Source organism: Diuraphis noxia, unplaced genomic scaffold (assembly GCF_037042655.1).
Source record: "Diuraphis noxia isolate RWA-SAM2 unplaced genomic scaffold, SU_Dnox_SAM2 contig0001, whole genome shotgun sequence".
Lineage (NCBI taxonomy): Eukaryota > Metazoa > Arthropoda > Insecta > Hemiptera > Aphididae > Diuraphis > Diuraphis noxia.
In genome coordinates this window covers 64,245,307-64,268,845 of record NW_028301711.1, presented here as the reverse complement: position 1 = coordinate 64,268,845, position 23,539 = coordinate 64,245,307, and the positions used below count along the sequence as shown (strand labels likewise).

The 23,539-nt window shown below is 27.3% G+C and overlaps 2 protein-coding genes across 4 annotated transcripts in view; one reads left to right on the top strand and one right to left on the bottom strand.

Moving 5' to 3' along the window:
• Window positions 1–13,426, bottom strand: part of LOC107166238 (protein maelstrom 2-like) — a 28,532-nt gene extending 15,106 nt beyond the window's left edge. For 2 of the 3 annotated variants that reach the window (XM_089217525.1, XM_089217524.1), the window contains exons 1-9: window positions 12,866–13,426; window positions 8,438–8,565; window positions 8,017–8,191; window positions 6,439–6,585; window positions 5,627–5,757; window positions 5,431–5,572; window positions 3,141–3,310; window positions 536–688; window positions 328–448 (exon numbers count right to left, since the gene is read on the bottom strand). In XM_089217525.1, the coding sequence (XP_089073651.1) occupies window positions 398–448; window positions 536–688; window positions 3,141–3,310; window positions 5,431–5,572; window positions 5,627–5,757; window positions 6,439–6,585; window positions 8,017–8,191; window positions 8,438–8,557 (1,089 nt within the window). In that variant the 5' untranslated portion in view covers window positions 8,558–8,565; window positions 12,866–13,426 and the 3' untranslated portion in view covers window positions 328–397. The remainder of the gene's footprint in view (window positions 1–327; window positions 449–535; window positions 689–3,140; window positions 3,311–5,430; window positions 5,573–5,626; window positions 5,758–6,438; window positions 6,586–8,016; window positions 8,192–8,437; window positions 8,566–12,865) is intronic. The other variant, XM_089217526.1, reaches the window with a different exon arrangement.
• Window positions 13,427–13,592: 166 nt separating this feature from the next.
• Window positions 13,593–19,802, top strand: Galphai (G protein alpha i subunit). The gene is made up of 6 exons (XM_089217527.1): window positions 13,593–14,188; window positions 17,352–17,536; window positions 17,627–17,913; window positions 18,084–18,178; window positions 18,257–18,445; window positions 18,526–19,802. Exons 1-6 carry the CDS (start codon window positions 14,071–14,073, stop codon window positions 18,714–18,716), a joined length of 1,065 nt encoding a protein of 354 aa, XP_089073653.1. The 5' UTR covers window positions 13,593–14,070; the 3' UTR covers window positions 18,717–19,802.
• Window positions 19,803–23,539: the final 3,737 nt, after the last annotated feature.

Here is a 23,539-nt window from a genome sequence, read left to right as displayed (position 1 = left end):
TAATAATAATATATATATGGTATTAAAAATAGCTAATTGGTGTTCTCATTTTTTATAATTACATTTCTATTATACCAAATAATAGAAAATAATAATAAAAAATTAAAATGGTGGCAAGACCCACGTTTTTTTTAATTCTTGAAATATTAATACAGTTAAGACCATAAAATATATAGTAGGTATCTATATTGTGAATAGTAGGTACATTACTTGAATTAACACCTAGATGTAAGCATTTCCTTTTGTTATACCAAAATAAAACTATTATTTAAAATGAATCAGTATAAAATAGTATATTGTATGTACTATTAAAATTAATTATATTACTTAGTTGCGTTTGTGGAAGAATAGATGAATTTTTGAGTTGTTCAATATATCATCAATGGAAATAGTCTGTCTATATATTTAGATCATCTTTTGACAGAGGCAAATGTGCATTTTCAATTATCTTAAACAAACAATAAAATATGATAGTAAATAATTGATATTTTTAAATACATGGTGTATAAAGTAATAAACAATAAGCCATATTTACCAATTTTGAACCATTTTTTAATTGAACTGCAATGTGTTTGCCAGGTATAAGTTTTAAATCAGTATTAGAACCTATGTACTTGCAAATATTTGACATCCATTGAAAAATGCGAGCTTTGGAACATTTGTTTGAAATATCTTTTGACTCGTGGTACTATAAATAAAACATTTAATTAAAAAAAACAAATTGGGGAATTTACTTTGCTGTATGGTAGATTTTGAATGTATCTATACTCAGGTCACTGATGTGTTTAATGTGAGTCAGTGCCGTATTTACCAGTAAACACTATAAGCTAGTGCTTAGGGCTGCAATTTCTCAAGGGCAGCAAATAATTTTTAATATTACATTTTTACTAAAATAAATGCAACTTATTATAAAATGTTTTTAGACCAACGAGATTGTGGTAATATTTGTATTTTATGTTTTTTAATTTCATAATCATAGAGTTTATCGCTCTATTATATAGCTATGTGTTTTTTTTACCAAATATTGGGCATAAGTCTGAAACACTTGAAACGGCCGTATTGTCTTTTTTAACTAAACATGATATATTGACATAAACAACAGCAGGGGTCAGTCGTACGACAACACCGCCAATATGTCGGGAATTTACTCGGGTTTACAGGCAAGGATAGTAAAAAAAAATCCTTACGTGTATTACGTACCATGTGCTACTCACTCGCTAAATTTGGTTGGGAATTGTGTATATGAATGCGTGAAAGGATTATCGTTTTTAACACTATTCAACATCTTTATTCTTTTTTTTCTGCATCTACTAGACGATGGGATATTTTAAAGTCCAGCCTAACGCTCAGTAAAAAAGTTGTCAAAAGAGCAGATGGAACTAGGTGGTCTGCTCGGCATGAAGCTTGTGACAGCTTATATCAAAACTATGACGGTATTATGAGAAGTTTAAGTTTATTAGAAGAAGATGATTTTGAAAAGGCGACGATGCGTTGTGGAGGCAGCTGGCTTAAGACGTCAACTTGACCGTTTTGAAACAGTTTTTATGACATTTTGGAATGCAATTTGGAGCGTTTTAATAGCACAAGTAAAGAGCTTCAAAAAGTAAACATAGATTTGGGGATAGTTGTCAAACTCTAAAAATCATTAATTAGCTTCATAACATCTATTCTAAATTATAAATGTTTTAATGAATATGTAATTTTGCCAAAAAAAAATAAAGAGTGAAGAGTACGAGTTTGATAAAGTAAGGACTAAAAAACGCAAACTTCAAGCAGACGAGACAAGAGAAAATGAAGTTCATATGACTGGAAGTGATAAGTTAAGAATAGAAACATATTTTACCATACTGGACCGTGTGAAGAGTGAACTTGAAAAAAGATGCGCTGCTTATACTAATAAATTTGACAAATATGACTTTTTGACTAATTTAATACTACTTTCACCAGAAGAAATAACTCAAAAAGCTAATAAGCTTCAAGAATTTTACAGCAATGATTTAGAAAAATCATTCGCTTGTGAATGTGTTCATTTTCGAGCATATCTTCAAAGTATGAATACAAATATTGATGGAGTTATCAATACACTTACACGGTAATAATTTAGATACAGTTTTTCCTAACGTAGATATTGCTCTACGTATGCTTTTATGTATGGCAATAACTAATTGTTCAGCTAAGAGGTCTTTTTCTACGTTAAAACGTGTAAAAAATTATTTGAGAGCAAGTATGGAAGGAGATAAACTAAATTCATTGAGTTTATTGGCAATTGAAACTGAACTAGTGAACAAAATGGACTTCGATGACATAATAGATGATTTTGCGACTCAAAAGTCGCGCAGAAAGCCGATGAGTACTAGACATTAACTATTTAATTTTGAATATAATAATTAACTATTTAAGTATTTATTACTACCATGTTTTTTATCATTATATTTTATATCATATTTTTTATAGTTAAATTTTTTATATGAATGTATATGTATGCATTTTTATAACAGCTGTTTTTTTTTGTTTTTCATCATTAAAATTTTAAGTAATAAAGAAAAAACAATAATTGTATGATTTAATAACATTTTTTAGACTAGAAAAATATTTATATTAAAAAGAGGCAATTTATTTTGTGCTTAAGGCAACATAATGGTTAAATCCGGCACTGATGTGAGTAACCATTATAAAGTTTTTTTTTTTGTAAAAAACAAATAATTATATGAATATTGATCAAAACATATACCGTGTGAGTTTTGTCTGCAAAAATAGGATATATTGTATAATTAAGTATTACCTATATTACACAGTACTCTAACATTGTTTTGAATTCTGTTTGCTGGACATAAAATTTGATTATTGGATCATAAGTTTTCCACAAGATAGAATTCTAAAATAAGTACAGGATGCTGAATATTGTAGTATACAAACTTTTTGGCAATACATGTTTTATGGTTTTTATCGAAAGTGAAAGAAACTATTTTATGATTCCATACCTCATAATAAAATGTAAATTTATAAACATATTACTTAATAATAAAATAATTATTTGTAATTAGCTTAAAACTGTGGATCAAAATAAATTTAAATAAAAAATAGACATACTTATTAAGATATTGTAGATCATTTAATATACTAGCTCATGATAAAATTACCTCACAACCGAGACCATATCCAAACATATCAGATTCTAAAATATCATGAACTGAGATTCCTTGTCCAAAATTTTTTGGATCCAAGTGAAGATTGAATTTTTTTTGGATTTCAAATAATAATTTCTCAGTACTTCCCACTTTGAATATTGACTTACAACGTTCAGCATCAACTATATACAAATAAGTATGTCAATAGTTTTATATGGTTAAATTAAGCTACAATTAAATTAAATATAATTTGTTTTGCTGTTTAAAACATTTGTGGTTAAATCATCATTTGTATAATAACCCTTCAAATCAACATCAAAAATTTAATAAATTAGTGTTATGTAAATTCTTTTTTTCTACCTAAACTATATTTATGCATTCATGTATTTCTTAACCGTTTTAATACTCCAGACAAACTATTAAATCCAAAATATTAACGTGATTTAATTTTCTAGAGTTTAGAGGCTCCAGGACTGTATGTGACTCTTTGAAAATTAAAATGCATCAATATACAGGGTGTTTCTGAAATGGTTGAGGTAACTAGTATATCAGTGTGATGACCCAATGAAGGTTTTTTTAAAATTATTTTTCAATCTTCAAAATCTGGGTTTATTCACCTTATTTTTAGAACATTATCTTAAATGTGAAAATTAACAAGCAGGTTATATTTTTTGCTAAATTCTCTTACGAATCAAAGTGTTACGTTATTTTTACGCTTATCGCGCGTTTTTCACCCTCAAATTGCCAACTAAAAAAAAATGGTGTGACACATCGATTCGTATGAGAAAATTGCAAGATAAATATTGTTGATAGTTATTTGTTGTCATTTACCTAAGTGCAAAATGAAATGTTTATCTTATCGAGTCAAAATAATTATGTTACTGCGATATCCAAAAACGGGAATTTCAGTATAAATAGGAACACAAATAGTTAGTTTCATTTATCTCTAACTTATGACTTATGACATTGTGGATACAAGTTACCATATTTTATTACCTGTACATCTATAAAACACATACCTAACTTAAATTTGGTCATTTACAACTATGTTAACACTAGTTTTGTTATTATTTTATCATTTTTATTAGTTTACAATGTAAAATAATGCACTAATTAATCATGTATGTTAAATTACATTAAATAACTATCACACCATTATTATTTTTAGTCGGTGATTGGAGCGTGAAAAACGCGTGATCAGCTTAAAAATAATGTGACATCTTGATTCGTATGAGAATTTTGCAAAAAATACAACTTGGGTTGTCATTCAATATAATGTTCTAAAAATAAGATGAATAAACCCAGATTTTGAAGATTGAAAAAAAATCTTCATTGGGTCATCACATTGAGGATAACTATATACTATATAGTTACCTCAACCATTTCAGAAACACCCTGTATATAAATTTTACTTAAAAAATACTACAACTACAACAAAGAAAGGTTGCTTAGTTCCTGAACCAAATAATCAGTGCAGTTCTCTGGACATCATGGTTTAGTAATTTAAAAAAAGAATGGCTCTTTCCTACAAAAAGGTTCCTGACCCCTAATTTAAATGCACTATTATGTTCATATATTATTATAACTTACTGGTAACAGTACAATTTTAGGAAACTATGGCTTGCATTATTTTAAACTTTAATAATAAGATCGAATGGATCTCAAAATTAAAATTTAAAGATTGTAGCTTACATAGTTTTTAAAGCATAAATAGTGTAACATTAAATTCTTTAAAACACTGGAGATTATGTTACAGGTTCAACAGTTGTATAAAAGGAAGTTACAGAGGTATTTGTTGTCTCTGTGTTAGAAGTGTTTAACTGTAACATACCAAATTTACGCTCCCCAAATTTTATTTAGCTCTTTAAACTTGTTTAGTTTAAAAATTAGAATAAATCAATGTTTATTATGAAACTTGTTGCTAAGCATATTTTCTGTTTATATGTGGATTTTTTTTTTTTTGCTCAAGTTAAATCTTTTAGCAAGTTTTGTGTATTCAATAAACTGTTAACACTGTTAACTAAAAATGCTCATAACTCAATAATCATATAAAAACTCATACAAACACAGACAAAAATTTTATCATCAAGTTTCATAATAGGCCGATCTAGTTTTTAAATTAACAAAGCAAAATATGAAATATATAGCATATATTTGGTATGTTACACACCTGTGAGATGGAGACAACATTATATATTGGACATTGGTGTAGTGGACTAAACTTTGTGTAGAGTGGTGGCATAGTATAATGTAAGAAAGGATAATACATGTTTACTGATTATGTTATATTTAATTGATTTACCTTCCGGAAAAGCTGTGGAGTATAATCTTTCCAAGCTATTTTTTGTTTTCATCATATTCGTACCAACTTCTGTCTCTATAGTGAATAAATATGGTAAGTCTAATGTGGCCTTTTGTAAATCTGTATGATTGATTATTCCATCCTAAAAAAATACATTTAAAATTAGATCAAATAAATTAAAAAATAATGTATTTACCTTTAAAAATGTTAAGAACTCCAATAATATTTTTTTATAATCATCCGGATGTTCATTATAACACAAAATTTGATGAAAATTGTCGGAAAATTGTTTCATACCTCCAGCAAAACCTTTTGGGTAAATTTTAGCTATGAAAAATTCAAAATGTATAAGTGAATTTAATTAATAGATTTTCTAGATAGTAATATTCAAGTATAACTAATGTGTTTGAGAAAAACTTGGTTTTTGTGGTGTTTAAATTTTTTTTTTAGCTTTTTTTTTAAATAGTGATTAAATTTAATAACAGCATAAAATAAATACAAAAGGAAGTGACTACTCTGCATCATATTATGAAAATAGTCATAAAAAATATCTAAAGAAGAGTTTTCATTTTTTTTAACCATTTAATGGACTTAAGTATTTTAAAACTTCATTGAGATATAAATGAATAATTCTTGATGGTTAAAGCGTGAAAAATACACAATCAATTAGGATAACAAATTGTAAACAGTTATTTTCAGTAATATGATATACATTTTTAATACGAAAAGACACGATAATTTCTATGATTGTAATTTTTAAGTGATTACATTTGTATTATTCGAAAATGAAGCATAAAGCTATGGCGCAAATTACATGTAAAATACAATAAAATAACATATTGGAAACATTCACTTTAAAAAAACATATGATAAAAAATCTTAATACTCATCCATGCTAAAATATTTGATTTTAATATTATTCTATGCTAAGGAATAAATATTATTACTGCCACAGGTTATATAAATGTATATAATCTGTGTCACTAATATAATATTTTATATACTTACAAATACCAATAACTTGATGGTAAGTGCGAAATAAACCTTGTTTTAAATTAAATTCTAATGCTGCTATTTCAGCAGGAAAATAATACTGTTCTTCATCAAGAGCATGACAATTTATGTGCAGTAAAATAAACTTTTTATTTAATAATTCTGAAAAATTAAAATGTTTAAATTCACAATTTAATTAATACTGTTTATAGTAATATAGAGTGTAATACATAACATAATAAATCAGTTCATTTTTATTTTTTAGTTTGATAAGATATTATAAAAAATGTATAAGTTTATTGCCAGATACTAAGAAAATTATAATTAATGAATCAATATAGGACCTTACACATGATTTAATAACCTTTGAATAGTGTATTTAATTTTGCTGTACAGTTAATTTTATCATTTTTTTTAACAGATTAAAAATTTTACGTTCATAAAATACAAAAAACTAATACAAATTGACAAATTCTTATTTCTATACATAGCTCAATAAGAATAAAAACATTTTTAAAACTATGGTGCATAGAAAATGTTAATATAAACATTCACCCATAAAATTACGCCCTAAATTATTCATGTCAGGTCTTATGGTATATTACAACGAAAGTAAAAGGTTAAATCCCATGTTATACACTGATATCACACTTTTAATTTACATTTAATAAAATAATAATTTATCCTTGACCAAAAAATTACAAGAGCTTTCGCTTCAGAAGAGACTTTTTTTAAGTAAGTTTCATTATATTTTAAAATTTTAAGATGCTTCTCTTTCACATAGTAATAGTTTAAAAATTATTGGTAAATTCACTGTATATTTAATATATTATTAATGCATATAAATTGTAATTTTAATTATAATATATAAACAGTATGTATTTATAGAGCTTTTAATTCAGAATACATTAGATTAAAAATTATGATTTTTTTTACAAGCTAAAATTGGTAGTACCAACTTCACATTTAAAATTATCAACCTTCTTGGCACAAGTTTTCAATATAATAATATTTATTTTTGATAAGTACCTAGCATATATTTTTATTTTATTAGTAATTTTGACCCAATAATTAGGCCAGTGTTTCTTAAACTAGGTTCAGCGAAACCCCGGGGCTCCGAGTACATCACTTCAGGATTCCGCGAAGCTTAAGTAATTTTTTAAAAATGTTGAAGAAAATTACTTTAAAATATCCACTATGGAAAAAAATACATGTATATTAAGTAATAATGTATAAGCTATATGGAATAATCTATCAGCTAACTCTATATTCAATAATCTATACTTCTGCTTAATATTATAATTTATTTGCTAATAATCCTAAAAAAAGCTAAAAGTAGGGGTTGCATGGATAAAAATGTTTAAGAAACGCTGAACTAGGCAATTAAAATCAAAATTAATTGAATGAGAATCATCCCAAATTAAAAAATAAACACATTTCTTTCTAGTGTTAATCATTTGTGTATTTAAGTACCTAGTTAAAAAAAAAAATTAGAATCAAAATTATATGGCCAAGAAATTGTGTTTATAGTGTTAAGACTGTTATAATTATAATTTATAGAACTTAGCATCAATTTAATATGATAGTTCTTACCCTCATTGTTAGGTATACATTCAAACATCTCGGTCAAATATTTTTGTGTATTCCAAAAATCATAGCTATTTTTCTGCACATCATTAATTTTTTTTAAATGCTGTTGTTTCTTTAAAGTAGAATTATATTCACGAGCAAGAACTTTGTACTTATCTTTTTCATCATCAGTCATTGTCTGTAAAACAATAATTGTCAAAATTAACTTAATAAAAACCCATAGCATACTAGGAGTGGCCAAACTTTAATCAAATAATAAATCACAATTTATAACTAAAGCAATTTGATGTTATTGCCATAAAATTGGTGATTTAAGCATAATATTAAAAATATCTGATTTTTTTAAAAATAATATATAGATTTTTACATAAAAAACTTTACCACTCCTAACTAACACTATAAAATCAATTTATAGATTACTTACTTTCCATATGGGTGTTAATTTAGTAACTAATTGTTTAAAGCTCGGAGGTTTATTTCCTTTAGTAATTTCTTCATTGCTATGACACTCCAAGAAAAAAAAAAATGCAGATTTTTTTACCATATTTATTGCTAGAAAAAAAAAGTAGTATGCTGCAATGGCCAGTGATAAAATAAGTTATAAATTGAACTAAGCAAACCTCAGGCTGTGATAGTGTATGATCTACCTGACATAATTGAATGTCAATAAAAAATAAAAGATCCTACTAGAAAAAAAAAGTAACGCTGACTGTGGTCTAAAGTGGGTTACTGAAGGTAGACCTGTTGTTAGATATTTTATGCCCTAAAGGGAACATTTTTAATGCCACTTTTCTTTAATGATACATATTTAATTTTGCCACCTTAAACCAATACATTATTTGCCTGTCCTCACGACAGGCCTGATTAATGGGTGTGAATGAATAATTTTAGGTATTCATGCCGTATGCGGTCTACCGCCTGTTTCTGCACGTCATATGCGGTTTACTGCACATTTTTCGTCTACCACATAGTTAAAAATATGAATGAATACAATATATTTATTAATGTAGAATTTCAATATAATATTTAATAATATAAAAAAATATATTAAAATATTATGTAGATCAATTTAATTAGTATATGTATTAAAAACTAACTGAAAAAAAATGTAAAATTATATAGAAATATGCATTAATCAATTTAAATTAGGTACAATATAATTTCATATCTCTTAAATAACAATTAAATTCATTCTTGTTTTTTAGACGCCACCATTGTTCCGAAAAATACAAGGGCAGCAATGATGGAGATGTACCATGCATTTTTTTAATAATTCAGTATTATATTAAGCAGCAGTAGACTGCATACGATATTAATATCTAATTTTAATAGGAATTTATTATATATACATTTTTAAAATGTGTGGAATAATGTTGTATATTATATTATTATTAAATCTATTTTTGTTACCAGTAAATAGTTTTTCTTATTTAATTAATTAGTGTAAGATAAGCCAATTGATATTTATTTGGAAAACTATAGTTATAGTAATTTTAAATATTAAAAAGCTTATATAATAAAATTGGTCATGTTAACAATTAAGATGGTATCAGGTGCACTGTTTGTTTTCTTTATCTAAACCAAGCAGACTATACACAAAATTCATTCACATAAAATGATATTTTGTTTCCGAGTGGTGTTAGAGAAAAAAATTACCTATTAAAAACTAAAGTGAATAATATTTTCAAGGGTATGTCATATTTAAGGATTTATTGATTTATTGCAAACAAAATAATATGTTATATCCATTTAAATTAAATTTTTTTTTTCAAGTTGAATACAGTTATGTAGTAATAGACACATAGCCTTTATTTAAAATCTTTAAAAACCATATTCTTTTAAATTTTTGTGATAGATGATTTAATTTTATTCTACATTAATGTGTTTTATCTGTATTGAGAGTTGGCCTGAAAAAAAAATCAAATATTGCACTAAAATCCTTTAATTAAATTAATTGTATAAATTGGTGTTATTATTATTAAACTATATTTTCTTTGATACATATTGTATTGGTTGTTTTTTGTGTATTTTTACATTTTAAGATTTTAGTAGCGTGCAAATGCCTGTACATTACCCGTGGAAATACAATTTATTTCTACAAGACAGTTAAAGTAATATATTGTAATGTTGTACATATAGGTAATATATAAAAAAGCGAGTAAGTGGGTACTGCTCTGCTGTACATTAGGGGGTGGGATGGACCTCTGACTAGAGTACGTTAAATTTGAATGCAATGATAGATATCATTGTATACGAAAAATGATTCTGACAGAGATGATTTGCCAGTCTAGGATATATTATTATATTTAAATATTGTCATATTCTATTTTGAAACAAATATTTTATTTTTCAATTTAGGACGCATTTTGCATAAGGCATGGTTAATCAATTTTTCCAAAAAACATTGCATGTAGTAATCATAATTCATAATACCTTACATTATCATAGATATATATATACTTGGTTTGAGGATAAATTGTTATCGTTACGCAATTTCATAAAAATTTAAAACTCAAAACATTTTTCTTATAATGACGCTTAAAATTTTCTCTATAGCTATTTGAAGCAAAACTTATGGAAAACTAAATGTTGAATTTTTTAACCTTAGATATATATACAAACAATTTTATGAATTTTAAACGACAAAATAATTGGCAAATATTCATGGTTTTGACAAATTTTTGTCAATATTTGACTTCAAATGCTAATAAAAAAAAATTGTGCCTATGTATTCTTATATTTTTTTAATTACTATAAGAATAACTTATGAGGAACTTTATATTAAATTTTCAAGTATTTTGATTGGGCCAAAAAAATTTATCAACACTTCAAAGAACATTTTTCAGAAAAATAGAAAATTTCAGTTGTCTATAAATATCTCAAAAAAAGTCAAAAATTTTGAAAATTAAATCATGTAAAGAAAATGCCAATCTAAATAACTGGTAAAATTTTCAAGTATCTACGACTTATACTTTTTGAATAATAACAAATATTTAAAATTCAAACGCACTTAAAATTCTTCTTATAATGATGCTTATGGAAAACTTAGTGTTGTATTTTCAATCTTTAGTTATAAACATAAAAATTTTTATGATTTTTCAACTTCAAAATTACTTGCAAATTTTTGCGTTTTTGACAGTTTTGTAAAAATTTGAACTATAAACGCTTGTAAAAAAAAAATTGTGGCTAACGATTTTCAATTTTTTTTAGCTACAATAAGAACAACTCATAAGGAACCTTATATTAAATTTTCAAGTTTTTTTGGTCATCCAAAATTTTTTTACCGACACTTCAAAAAAAAGTTCTCATAAAGATCGAAAATTTCATTGTTCTATAAATAACTCAAAAAAAGTCAAACATTTTTGAAAATTAAACTGTATATAGATAACACTAAGGTAAACATTTGGTGAAACTTTTGAGTATTTACAGTGATTAGTTTTTGAATTACAACCATATAAAAAAATTGATTTAGTCAAAAACTGATTTTGTGTAAAAATTCCTGTTTTTCTCGATTTTTTTGAAAACTGTTGGAAAATGTTTAATTTTGACCTGTATAGTGCACCAAGGATATTCACTTTTACATCGGAAACTACTCCCAAAGTTTGAAATTGAAGCATTATTTCGACTAGTTATGCTGTAGGCACACACACAAAAAAAAAAAAATACACATCATTGTAAAATCAATACATTCATCACTCCGTTCAGAATCTTAAATCAAATTATATTTAGACGATTGTTTCACTTGTATGGATTTTCACTTTTTAATACCTGATTAGATTCTAAAATCTAAGGTCTAAACTGTAACACACTGACACTGATTAAAATCAGCTATTGACAAAATACATTTTTCAATTAATAACAGAGCAATAGTACTAAGGTATTCTTGACACATTGTTGTTGCACTGATAAACTGAGCATGAATAACATTTTTACAGTGTAAATTTAAAAATATAAATATTAGAAGGGATCCTGATAATAATAATTAAATAGGAACTATCAGTGCTGTAGTCCTAAAAAAAGCAGAGGTTATACTATGAGTTATAATATTAAACATTCATACTATCATTAGGTATCACTTTGGTAGAGGGTAGGTAAATAACACAACACACATACATTAATTGTGAAAATTAAAATTAAAACTTTTCTAAATAAATTTATTGAAAAATATTCCATAAATGTTGTCTGGATTTCGATTTTGTTAAATTATTTCTTTTCAATATTAATAATAATCTAATGACTTTTATATTTAAATTATTTGGTAATTTCATTACAACAGAGAGTATACGACTGATCGGCCGCGATCGACGATCGTCGCGACATAACATAAAGCGAGCGCACTCGCCCCCCCCCCCCCCAGACCAAAATCGTCGTCATGTCAGTCTGCGCGTCGTTGTTGTCCGCAACAACTAATCGGTCATTAAGCCTTTTTAAATATTATAGCATATTATTATAATTATTTATGTGACAATAAATCTAAATCGTTTATATGCTAAGTTTGTATTTTATTTTATATTATACAGTCCTATTCGTAACAACGACCTTAATCAGCAGGTATACGGAGTTTATTAGAAATAACCAGAAAGTATACGGTGTATACCATCGTATACCCTCCACTACAGCACTGGTACTAATGTCAACAAATTTAAAAGAATAGATATATTTTAGTAAGACTGTTTACTACAGGAGGTGCAAAAGCTTTTCTTTGCATCTGCCATATAATAACAGGTTAACAGCATGCACTATCACATTAACGCCACCACAGTACCTACATTGTGCATTGAAATATCTACGTATCCATCTTTAAACAGTAAAAAATACATTATATTATACTATATGACTTTGAATACTTTACCTTCAGTCAACTCCAATAATAAAAAAAACTGTGAGTACTAAGGATGCAAAATCATAAAATAATAAAAAAAATAACAATTATACTTCAGAAAACAAAAAAATTATGCATGTGAACAGGTAGAATAAGGTTTTTTCAAATATACTGAGGTTATAGTTTTTCCCGTTTTTTAATGCAGAAATTCGGAAACACGCTATTACGAAACGAATGCTTAATAGGATCAGTAGGATTACAATTTACAAGTAGTTGTATAACACATTAACACTGATAACATTATAAAAGTCATAACACTGGTCGCCGGACGGACGAGGTGTGAGTTAACGGTTCCGCCGGTTGTGATGCGATCTGCGCCGGCAGGAGGGGAAAGGGCAAACGTCTCGGACGACGTTGCCAGACTTACCGAAACGTAACACTGTAACAGTTCGTTAATTGCTCGGAATTTTGGATATTTGTATTATTGTATTTGTTATTTTGGTCTGACTGAGCATTTATCGGACGTCCGAAAACTCCGAACAGACATAATGAACCATAGGACTACACGGCACAAAACTAATAACGATACCAACGTAATAGCGTATTACATACTGCGGTTGTCGCCGTTGTCGGTGGAAAGGGTGGTGGGAACTGGTGAGGTGAAAAAATTTAATATTTTATGCAGTAGTCGACCACTCGACCATTGCCCCACGCGACAGCCCCACGACGATATTATTATTGTAATATTATATATTCATATGACATATATTCAAATATTATGTAATTATTAAATGGTTATTTAGACCGGAAAACAATAATAATAATAATAACCAGGGAATACGGTGACGTTGGAGTAACCGTGGTCAATGACGAATCGGCCGAAAACGCGCTACGATAACGACTGTTTACATCGTGATTCACGGCGGGCGACTGTTACAAACCGTAATCAGTAATCAAGGAATGTGTGATATCTTTTTCGGTGGATCGTAAAGTATTTCGTTTTTTTTTCACACGTCGTCCTCGTTTGCTCGTGTTTTTTCTATTCTATGTTTATCGTTTTCATGAATTCCTCAACCGACGAACGACATATTTTTTAGTTTAGTCCGATTGCCTTACATCCGACCCACCCGTTGCTGTGCGTACCTACGCGTCCGACGCACTTATTGTTTACCTAGTTGATTCGGTTGGAGCGGTTTTTGAAATATTGTTTTCGTGACGTTCGTTTTTCGTCTACGATGGGTTGCACGATAAGTTCGGGCGAGAAGGAGGCGGTGGAGCGATCGAAAAAAATCGACAAGTCGCTCCGAGCCGACGGCGAGAAAGCGGCGAGAGAAGTGAAACTGTTATTGTTGGGTGAGTTTAAATCGGTCATTGTCTCTGCGGACGTAGGTATATTTTGGTTCTCTTAAATATTGCAGGGTAATAACTATTGCAAGGGTATATTGCAGGGTATAGTAACTTAACCTTTGTACTTTTGGTGTAATGATATATATATATTTGTCGTAATATCAATTAATTCGTCTTATGCAGTTACTTATTTTTGCTATGTGAATGCAATGGCGGATTTTCATAAATTTTCTTGGGGGAGAAGGGGATAAAAAATTGTATATACTATATTATCTAATTAAGGTTTATGTTTAAAAAAATAAAATAATTAAAGACATAGGTAGCTAAGACAGATTTTTCAACACTTTGACAATTATTATTTTAATGTTAGTTGTGGAGGGATAGGTACCCTCAGACCCCTTCCAAATTCCCTACTGTTTGATCGAAGGTATTCTGGAATATTGGTAGAGATTATTGTATGATATTTATGTAAATGTGTACCCATCTAATCCTAAGTACTTTCTAGTCTTTTTATTTGGAACCTAATTAGTACATAGCAAATGTACTGCTATGACTATATTTAGGTATCTAAATTGGTCAGAGATGCTGTTGGATAATTATGAGAAAAATAATTTTTGTGTCAATATAGCTTCCTAACACTTGATTTATATTAAATCTTCACACATCAATGATCAGTATAATAAAACAACGCTCTAAAACATAACTTATTTGGGTTAATTAAAATTTATGTTGGTAATTTGTCAATCACAACATGGCCTTACTAAAATTAGGTTAGGGGAAAACAATGGTTGGAAACTAAAGCACAGTAGGTGATTTTTAAGTTTAAAGGCCATCGGTTGTTCCTGCCTGTCGTAAGAGGCGACTAAAAGGGACTTGTAGGGGGGTAGCAGCCTCTACAATACTGGGTTTAGGTGCAGGTAACCATAGGTTTATAGTAAAAACAGCTACACACCGGACACAAGTCGACGGATATGAGAGCTGTATAACTAACGGTTTTTAACATTGATTCAACAATGAGTTGTACATTTTTAAGCTTTTTGACAATGGTTTAAATTTTTTGGTATAGGTTTTGTAATACAGGTAGGTAGCTTAAAATTAATCCAAATATATTGAAACCGCCAAGTATTGGACATTTTTGGTTGCTAAAATTTTGTCTGCTATTCAGAGGGTTGAGATTGTAGAAAGCGATTCAGTGACAATGAAATGTGTAAAATTAATAGTTTTCGAGTTATAACAAAAAATTTAGGTAAATATCCTAGCTTATCGTAAACTTTAATCTCACAAAAAAAGGTTAAATTGAACCGCAAATTACATTTTCAAACTTAAGGTTATTCTTTGGTTAGATAGGAGGTTGATAAAATATAAGCATTTAGGTATGGTACTTTTTATTTGACTCTGATAAAATAGTGTCCAAATTGTTGATTTCCTATTTTGCTTATAGATTGAGATTAAAAGGGAAATTTTCAATAATTTATGCTTTTATTTATTTTGTTTATGGCACAATTTTTTATATAGCTATTTAATTTAATTTCTCAATGTAAGAAATATTTATTATTATTTTTTTTATAAATGTTGTCTTTATCTGGGTATATATTTAAAATTTGAACCTGAATTGAAATAAATATTTAAATTTAATTGTTATTTTAAAGTAGGTACACTCTTGTGTCTATTGTATAAATGTATAGGTAAATATAAATTAAAATATCTTTGCACTTACATTAACTTAAATATAGCATATTTTTAATTATTTTTCACGGAATGTGGACTGTGGTTCATTCAAAATTTAACATGGAGTATTTAATAAGCATCTATAAATAAAGATACATTTCGTGTTTCTTATCCTAATCTTTTAAAACTATTTTAAAATGTATTACTTGCATAAAAATTCAGTTAATGATAATAATTAATAGGTAGTCTATGTTATTAAATAGCTAAGTTAGAGTCACATCATCTTAGAAATTGTTTGGCTTAACTACCTTTATTTTATCCTACTAGTAAAAATAAAAATCATAAATCGAAACAAACAACTTTCTTAAACTTTTAGCAGGCACATTTTGTTGGTCAATTCAATTCTTATGGCCGTGACTTTTATTTACATAACTTGATTAATGCTAGGGTTATCTCTATTCTATGATATAATATATTATATGTTTAGATCATATACAATGGATGAAGCCATCGGGCTAATTCTTAAAGCCAGAATAGCCCAGAGCTCCGACTGTTTGTGTGCATGCGCGTAATTCTGATTGGTTAATAAATTATCTCAAAAAATAATATGATCATAATATCATATACTATACTATTATCTGTAATTTACGCATGCACAGTAATAACCAAAGATCTAGTGTTTTCAGTCATTTTGGCTTCAAATCTAATACACAAGCATATACCGAGTGGCTACATCCATAGTATATGATCTAAGATTATAGGTTATCTTTTCTTACATTTTTTTCAAATTATTATTGCTCTTAGAGTGTGATTCCTTTTAAAGGTAACAATAATAATTCTGTCCAGTGATATTGAGATGGGGAGTTTTTAAATAGTTAGGGATTATTGAAAAACACGTTTTTTTTTTTAAATGTTTAACCTTTTTATTGTGCGCATGCGCAATACAACTTGCATTTTTTTTTTAAATGGCAACTCTTACTTTTAATAACAGATTTGAATAGACCAAATTTTTTTAAGTCAATTTTATCCTCTTTACCATAATTGTAAAATAAAAATTGACTAAATTGTAACGAGTTAAAGTTTTGATTAAAATTATTAAATTTTTCAATAACCATTCCAGAATATCAGGAATTATCATGCAATTTCAAGTATTTTTTTTTTTGTATCTGTAGGTTTGCAGACATTATTAAGTCATTTGAATTTAATTTTTAGGAATTAATTAACCTCAATTAGATGTAAATTTTAGTTAATTTACTAAGAAAAGATTAAACAAATTAACACAATATTTATAATTTTAATAATTTCTATTATTTATTTGGGTAAAAAAATTTCTACTTACTATCTAATATATTGTTCAAAATGTAGCCTATTATTTCCCATGCATGATTAAAATCAATAAATCACTTCTCCTTGCTTGTATAGTGGCACGTCTTCTGAAAGGCTAAATTAAAAAATAAAATAATGTTAATGTGATATTAATACATTTTTGTTTATATGAAAGGTGCTGGTGAATCTGGAAAAAGTACTATTGTAAAACAAATGAAAATTATCCATGAGACAGGTTATTCTAAAGAAGAATGTGAACAGTATAGACCTGTGGTATTCAGCAATACAATCCAAAGTTTAATGGCAATTATACGAGCAATGGGAATTTTAAGAATTGATTTTTCAGATCCTAGTAGAACGGTAAATTAATGTCAAAAAAGCTTATTATAATTATAATAACATATACTTTTAATATTAATTAATAATTATAAATCTTTTTTCTTATTTTAGGAAAATGCCCGTCAATTTTTTTCTTTAGCTAGTGCTACTGAAGAAGGTGAACTTACTCCAGACTTAGTTAAACTAATGAAAAGACTATGGGCAGATTCTGGTGTGCAAGAATGTTTTTTGCGCTCAAGAGAATATCAACTAAACGATTCTGCTGCTTATTATTTAAATGCTTTGGATAGAATATCACTACCTAATTATGTACCTACACAACAGGATGTGTTGCGGACAAGAGTAAAAACAACTGGTATCATTGAAACAAATTTTTCATTTAAAGGATTAAATTTTAAGTAAGTGGTATAACAAAGCCCATATTTTTTTTTTTTTTGAATAATTACATTGCAGGTGTAATTTAATTTTTTTAATGGATTAGTTTCTCACCAATATATCAAATTACTTCTATTTATTCAAATATTTTAATTAAATTAATATAATTAATATTTAAATATTTATATTTTAGAATGTTTGATGTTGGAGGTCAAAGATCAGAGAGAAAAAAGTGGATTCATTGTTTTGAAGGTGTTACTGCTATAATATTTTGTGTGGCTCTATCAGGTTATTATAACATATGAACTTATTTTTACACGTTTGTATTGATCCTTTCCTATTACTAAATTCTGTTTTTATTATCAGGTTATGATTTAGTATTAGCTGAAGATGAAGAAATGAATAGAATGATTGAGTCTATGAAATTATTTGATTCAATTTGTAACAGCAAATGGTTTGTTGACACATCAATTATATTATTTTTGAACAAAAAAGATTTATTTGAAGAAAAAATCAGAAGAAGTCCTCTAAATTCATGTTTTCCAGAATATATGGGTAAATATTTTGTTTTTAAACATTCATAATATAATAATATTCCATAAATTACTATTTACTAATTAGAAATTTTATCTCAGGTTCTAATAATTATGAAGAAGCCGCTGCTTATATACAAATGAAATTTGAAAGTTTAAATAAAAGAAAAGATCAAAAAGAAATTTATACTCATTTCACTTGCGCCACTGACACAAACAATATACAATTTGTTTTTGATGCTGTTACTGATGTGATCATCAAAAATAATCTCAAAGATTGTGGTCTTTTTTAGAAACTGCAGCCAGTTGTCAAACTTATGACTATTAATTATTTAACTGATTATTATTATCCTTTTTTTCATATGACTGATAAAATGATAAAGATCTTAGCAGTTCTCATTTGTCGTGCCAAATAATTTTAAAACTTAAGTAATCAATTACTGAACAAATATAATTTTAATATTTGGTTCTTAAATTGAAAATACATATTTTTGTAAGACTAAAAACTAAATTTTTTTTACACTATTTTATAATACATTATTTTCATATTATGTAAAATACCTAAACTATTATTACATTTTTTTTTTTTATTGCATGCGATTTAATTTTTTTGCATTTTTTTTTAATTATAGCGATTTATAAAGTACTTGCCCATAATTCATTATATTTTTGTATTATTGAAAATCTAAGTGTTAGTTTTTGTTTAAGCCTAATGGTGACATTTGTGTTTTATATTCATTAATACAATTTAAAAAGGTATTCATATTTTAGTACAAAACAATATCATCTGTAATAACATTTTGTGATTTTTTTATGAGGTCAATTATTCTCAATGACTGATTTAGTGATAATTTGGTAAAACTTGACATATCTTTTACTGCTCAAAAATAATAACAATTTTGTACTTAATAATCATTTTCTGTGTTACTATGTGAAAGTATACTTTAAAAAAAGTGTAATTTTAAATATGGCAGTATTTTATTTTTATTTTTATTATTATTTTTACTAGTTTGTTATTATCATTAATATTAATTTATTTTTTAATAGAATAGAACAAATTAATTTTTGTGTGCTTACTTATTTTTGTATGCACATAATTTAAATTAATATTCAAAAACTTATTGATTATATTGCTTTTAAATGTCCAGGGTTTTATATTGTGATTAAATGAAATGTCAAAGAAATCTATATTTTTTAGCATTTTAAAAGATTTTAAATAATGGAAATAATGTATTTTTTGGATGCTTTTTAGTTTTTGAAATGTATCATAATTCTTTTAAAAATTTAATATTTAGTTACCAATATTATTGTTCTGATTTATCGTTATTTATGTAAATATTGATTTTTCTAACAATATATTTTTTACTGCAGCTATCTAACTTAACTATCGTTAATTTATTTTACAATTTTATCTTATGTATCATATGTTAAGCAATTTTTGGGATATATAATGGTTAACGGTTAACTAATGTTAAATGCGTTTCCCAACTGGTGTGCTGCGATATATTAATGTGCTGTGAACCCTCAATAGGTGTGCCATGAAATATCCTGATTATTAATATTATGCTTATTTATATTTTGATTATTAGTTAAAAATTTTTTAAAGATTTTCTTATTATTTTTCGATTATGGTGGAAACTTAAACTTGTAAATTATGATGAAGGAAAACCAGTCAAAAATTTCTGACTAGGACTAAATTTTTACACCTAACATAAACATAACATTATCATAATGTGATGCTCTTTTTCCGTATTAATGAATTTCATATTTTTATTAAATTAAAAAATGATTTTACATGAGTTTTTCTAACCTAAATATACTCATGCAGTAGTTCATATAATTATTTGCAAGTAATGAACTCATTTATAACTTTTTGTGTTGATATGATGAAAGCTTATTGTAGGTACTAATATTAAAAAATATATATACTAAACATATTAATATATAAGTCAGTGTTGAGTGTGCTATGGTTAAGGTTAAATATGGGTTAGGATTAGTGTGCCACGAGGGAAAAAGGTTGGAAAAACTGAAATGCTGTTCTGATTTCATAAAAAAAAAACTAGTTATAAATATTTTACTATTGATTCCATACTTATAATTATTTCTTATCTAATCCTTGTATTACTTGGTAGTTTCACCATAATATAATAAAATCATTAATCATTGGAGTATCGATAGATTGAGTCACAAACTAGAGTAATGCCAAAAATCCAAAAAAACAATGATCACCAGATACAAATTTTAAAGTATGATAATCTAAAAAAAAAATGATATTCTTGTAATATGTAATTACTTTAAATTATAATAAATTTTCCATTTAGAATAATGACTGATTCACATTTATATTTTATAGATTACTTTTTTATCGTAGGTCGCGTAGGTCAAAAATAATAAAAAGCTGATTTATAAAATATACCTTTTTATTTAAATATTTAAGACTTTTTATTGTAAAAAATTAAAATAATAATAATAATAAAATTATCCCGATAAGGATATACATAAAAATTATTAAACGTAATAAAATAAGTAATTAGTGTGATCTTTGAATTTGTTTTACACTTAAAAGTTGCTTAATTTGTGGTTCAACATCTGAAACACATAAAAGTAAGTTATTTTCTAGTGATAACAAACGATTTTTGTACTTCGTTTTTTGTTGTCACCATGGATGAAAATCCTTTTTCGCATAAATAAGAAGTAGCGAACGGAATCAAAATTTTCAATGCCTCTGTTACCAAACTTTTATATTCATTTTTCCGGGCAATCCAAAACTTATTCAAATTTTGAGATTCAAATTGTAGCTGTATATACCTATAATGTTTTATCAGCTGATAATTCTATTAGTTGGTTATGAGTTTCAACTGGTAATTTGGCAACTGCAACAATATTTTCATCAAATGGATTAAGAACCCATCTATTTGAGAAGTCATTGTCGTTACATGGGAAATATTCGAGGAATTGAATTTTCAATTCTCTTAAATGTGTTTTCATGGTATCCAAAACACGATCAAGAATAGGGCTTTTTAAGTTTACATTTTTTTCAATGTAATTTGATGTTAAATCAAACGCATCAAAATTTCGTTTTTCGAGACGAATGATCCAAATACCAAGTTTTTTGATAAAAGCATTAACTTTATCTGACATTATTAGAATGTTCTTTTCACGGCCTTGTAAGCTTATATTCAAGTCATTCAAATGTGAAAATATATCACTCAAATAAGCTAAAAATAGTAATGTCTCATTATCTTGGAAAAAAGTTAAAAATGTGCTATTTCGATTTTTAAAATATATTTTTAATTCATTTCACAACTCAAAAATCCGCGTTAAAACTTTTCCCCGTGACAACCACCTAACTTCGGTATAGAAAAGCAGTGACTTGCGCTTGGAGCCCATTTCTTCACATAGTGTGGAAAACAATCTGCACTGCAGCGGTCGACTCTTAATATAATTTACTATTTTTACAGCTTCAGATAACACATTTTTAAAATTATCTGTCATTTTTTTTTGCGACAAGTGCATGCCTGTGAAGAAAACAGTGTGTCCATTCAATATGTGGCATTAATTCTTTTAATTTTAGTATCAAACCACTATTTTTCCCTGTTATTGCTCTTGCGCCATCAGAACACACTGAAATACATTTGTTCCAGTCCAAATTTTCATTTTTTGTTGATTCATTAAATAATTCAATAAGACCTTGTCCAGTAGCATGGTCTGGTATTGATTTGTAGAAAAGCATATTTTCTTTAATTGTCCCATCACATTCGTATCGAACAAAACATAAAAATTGTGCCATGTTTGTTACGTCTGTTGACTCGTCAAACTGAATGGATAAATACTCACTTGATTTTAAATTTTGTACTATTTGATTGTGCACATCAGTTGACATTTCATTAATTCGTCTTGATATTGTGTCATTTGAAAGTGGAATAGTTTTTAATTTGTTTGCCTGTTCTGTACCTATCATAATATTGACCATATCAATAGCAGCGGGTAGAATGAGGTTCTCAGCAATCGTGTGTGGCTTTGATTCCCTAGCTACCCTAAGTGCTACTAAATATGATGCTTCAAGTGTTGCGGTGTTATTCTGACTTGGTTTAAGAATACAAGTTTGTTGATTTTTAAAAAAAAGTGATTTACGCTCAAAAAAATCAATTGGTTTTTTTACTAAAAGTGGGTGATTTGTTTCCAGATGTTGAATTAATTTCGAAGGTTTCATACTTTCTTGAGATAGAACTTGAAAGCAAACAACACATTGCGGCTTATTATCAAGTGAAATAAACCCACACTTCAAATACTCATTGTTATTTATTATGACCTGAATTTTTTTTTCGCTGGTTCATCAGAAGTAGACGGAGCATTACTTTTTGTTATATATTTATCCGTAATCATTAATTCAAATTACACAAAACTAAAAAGACACACTAAAAACAGTAAAAACCAACTTAACAACGCAGTGTCATATGAGTTTAACAACACGAGCGACGCAAGACGGTCATCGATAAATTAATCGTTTCATAACACACACAAATAATATTAATAATATCAATAATAAGCAGTCGATTAAACGGGCACTACTCCACTAATGGAAATTCTTAACGACCAGATACATAACTTTCAAACTTGATAAGCTTAAGTTACTAGATATGGTACCTACCTATTTATAAATTGATATTTAAAATGTTATATTTCGTTTGGTTAATGATAGGATATTTTCACAACAAATGTTTACCTAATATAGATGGAGGGGGGTCGTGAAGTGATTGACCATATTTTATACCTATTTTGGGGGTCGTAACACTAAAAAGGTTGAGAAACGATGATCTAGGTCATAGGTTCTCAAACTTGTTTTATCCACCACCCACTTTGAGAATCAAAAATTTTCTAGCGACCCCCCCCCCCCCCCCCCCAAAAAAAAAAGTCGAGAAGGCTTCATTGCTTCATTTGAAAATGTTTTTTGACATATGAGGCACATTGGCGATGATGGATTTGTCCGACTTTGAATAAATCCGTATTTTATGTATTCTGTACTGTATTGTCTTTTTTTCTTTTTTGCTTCCGACATAGTTTTCACTTCAGAAATATGTAGATATTTAATACGTACACAAAATGACTAATAAAA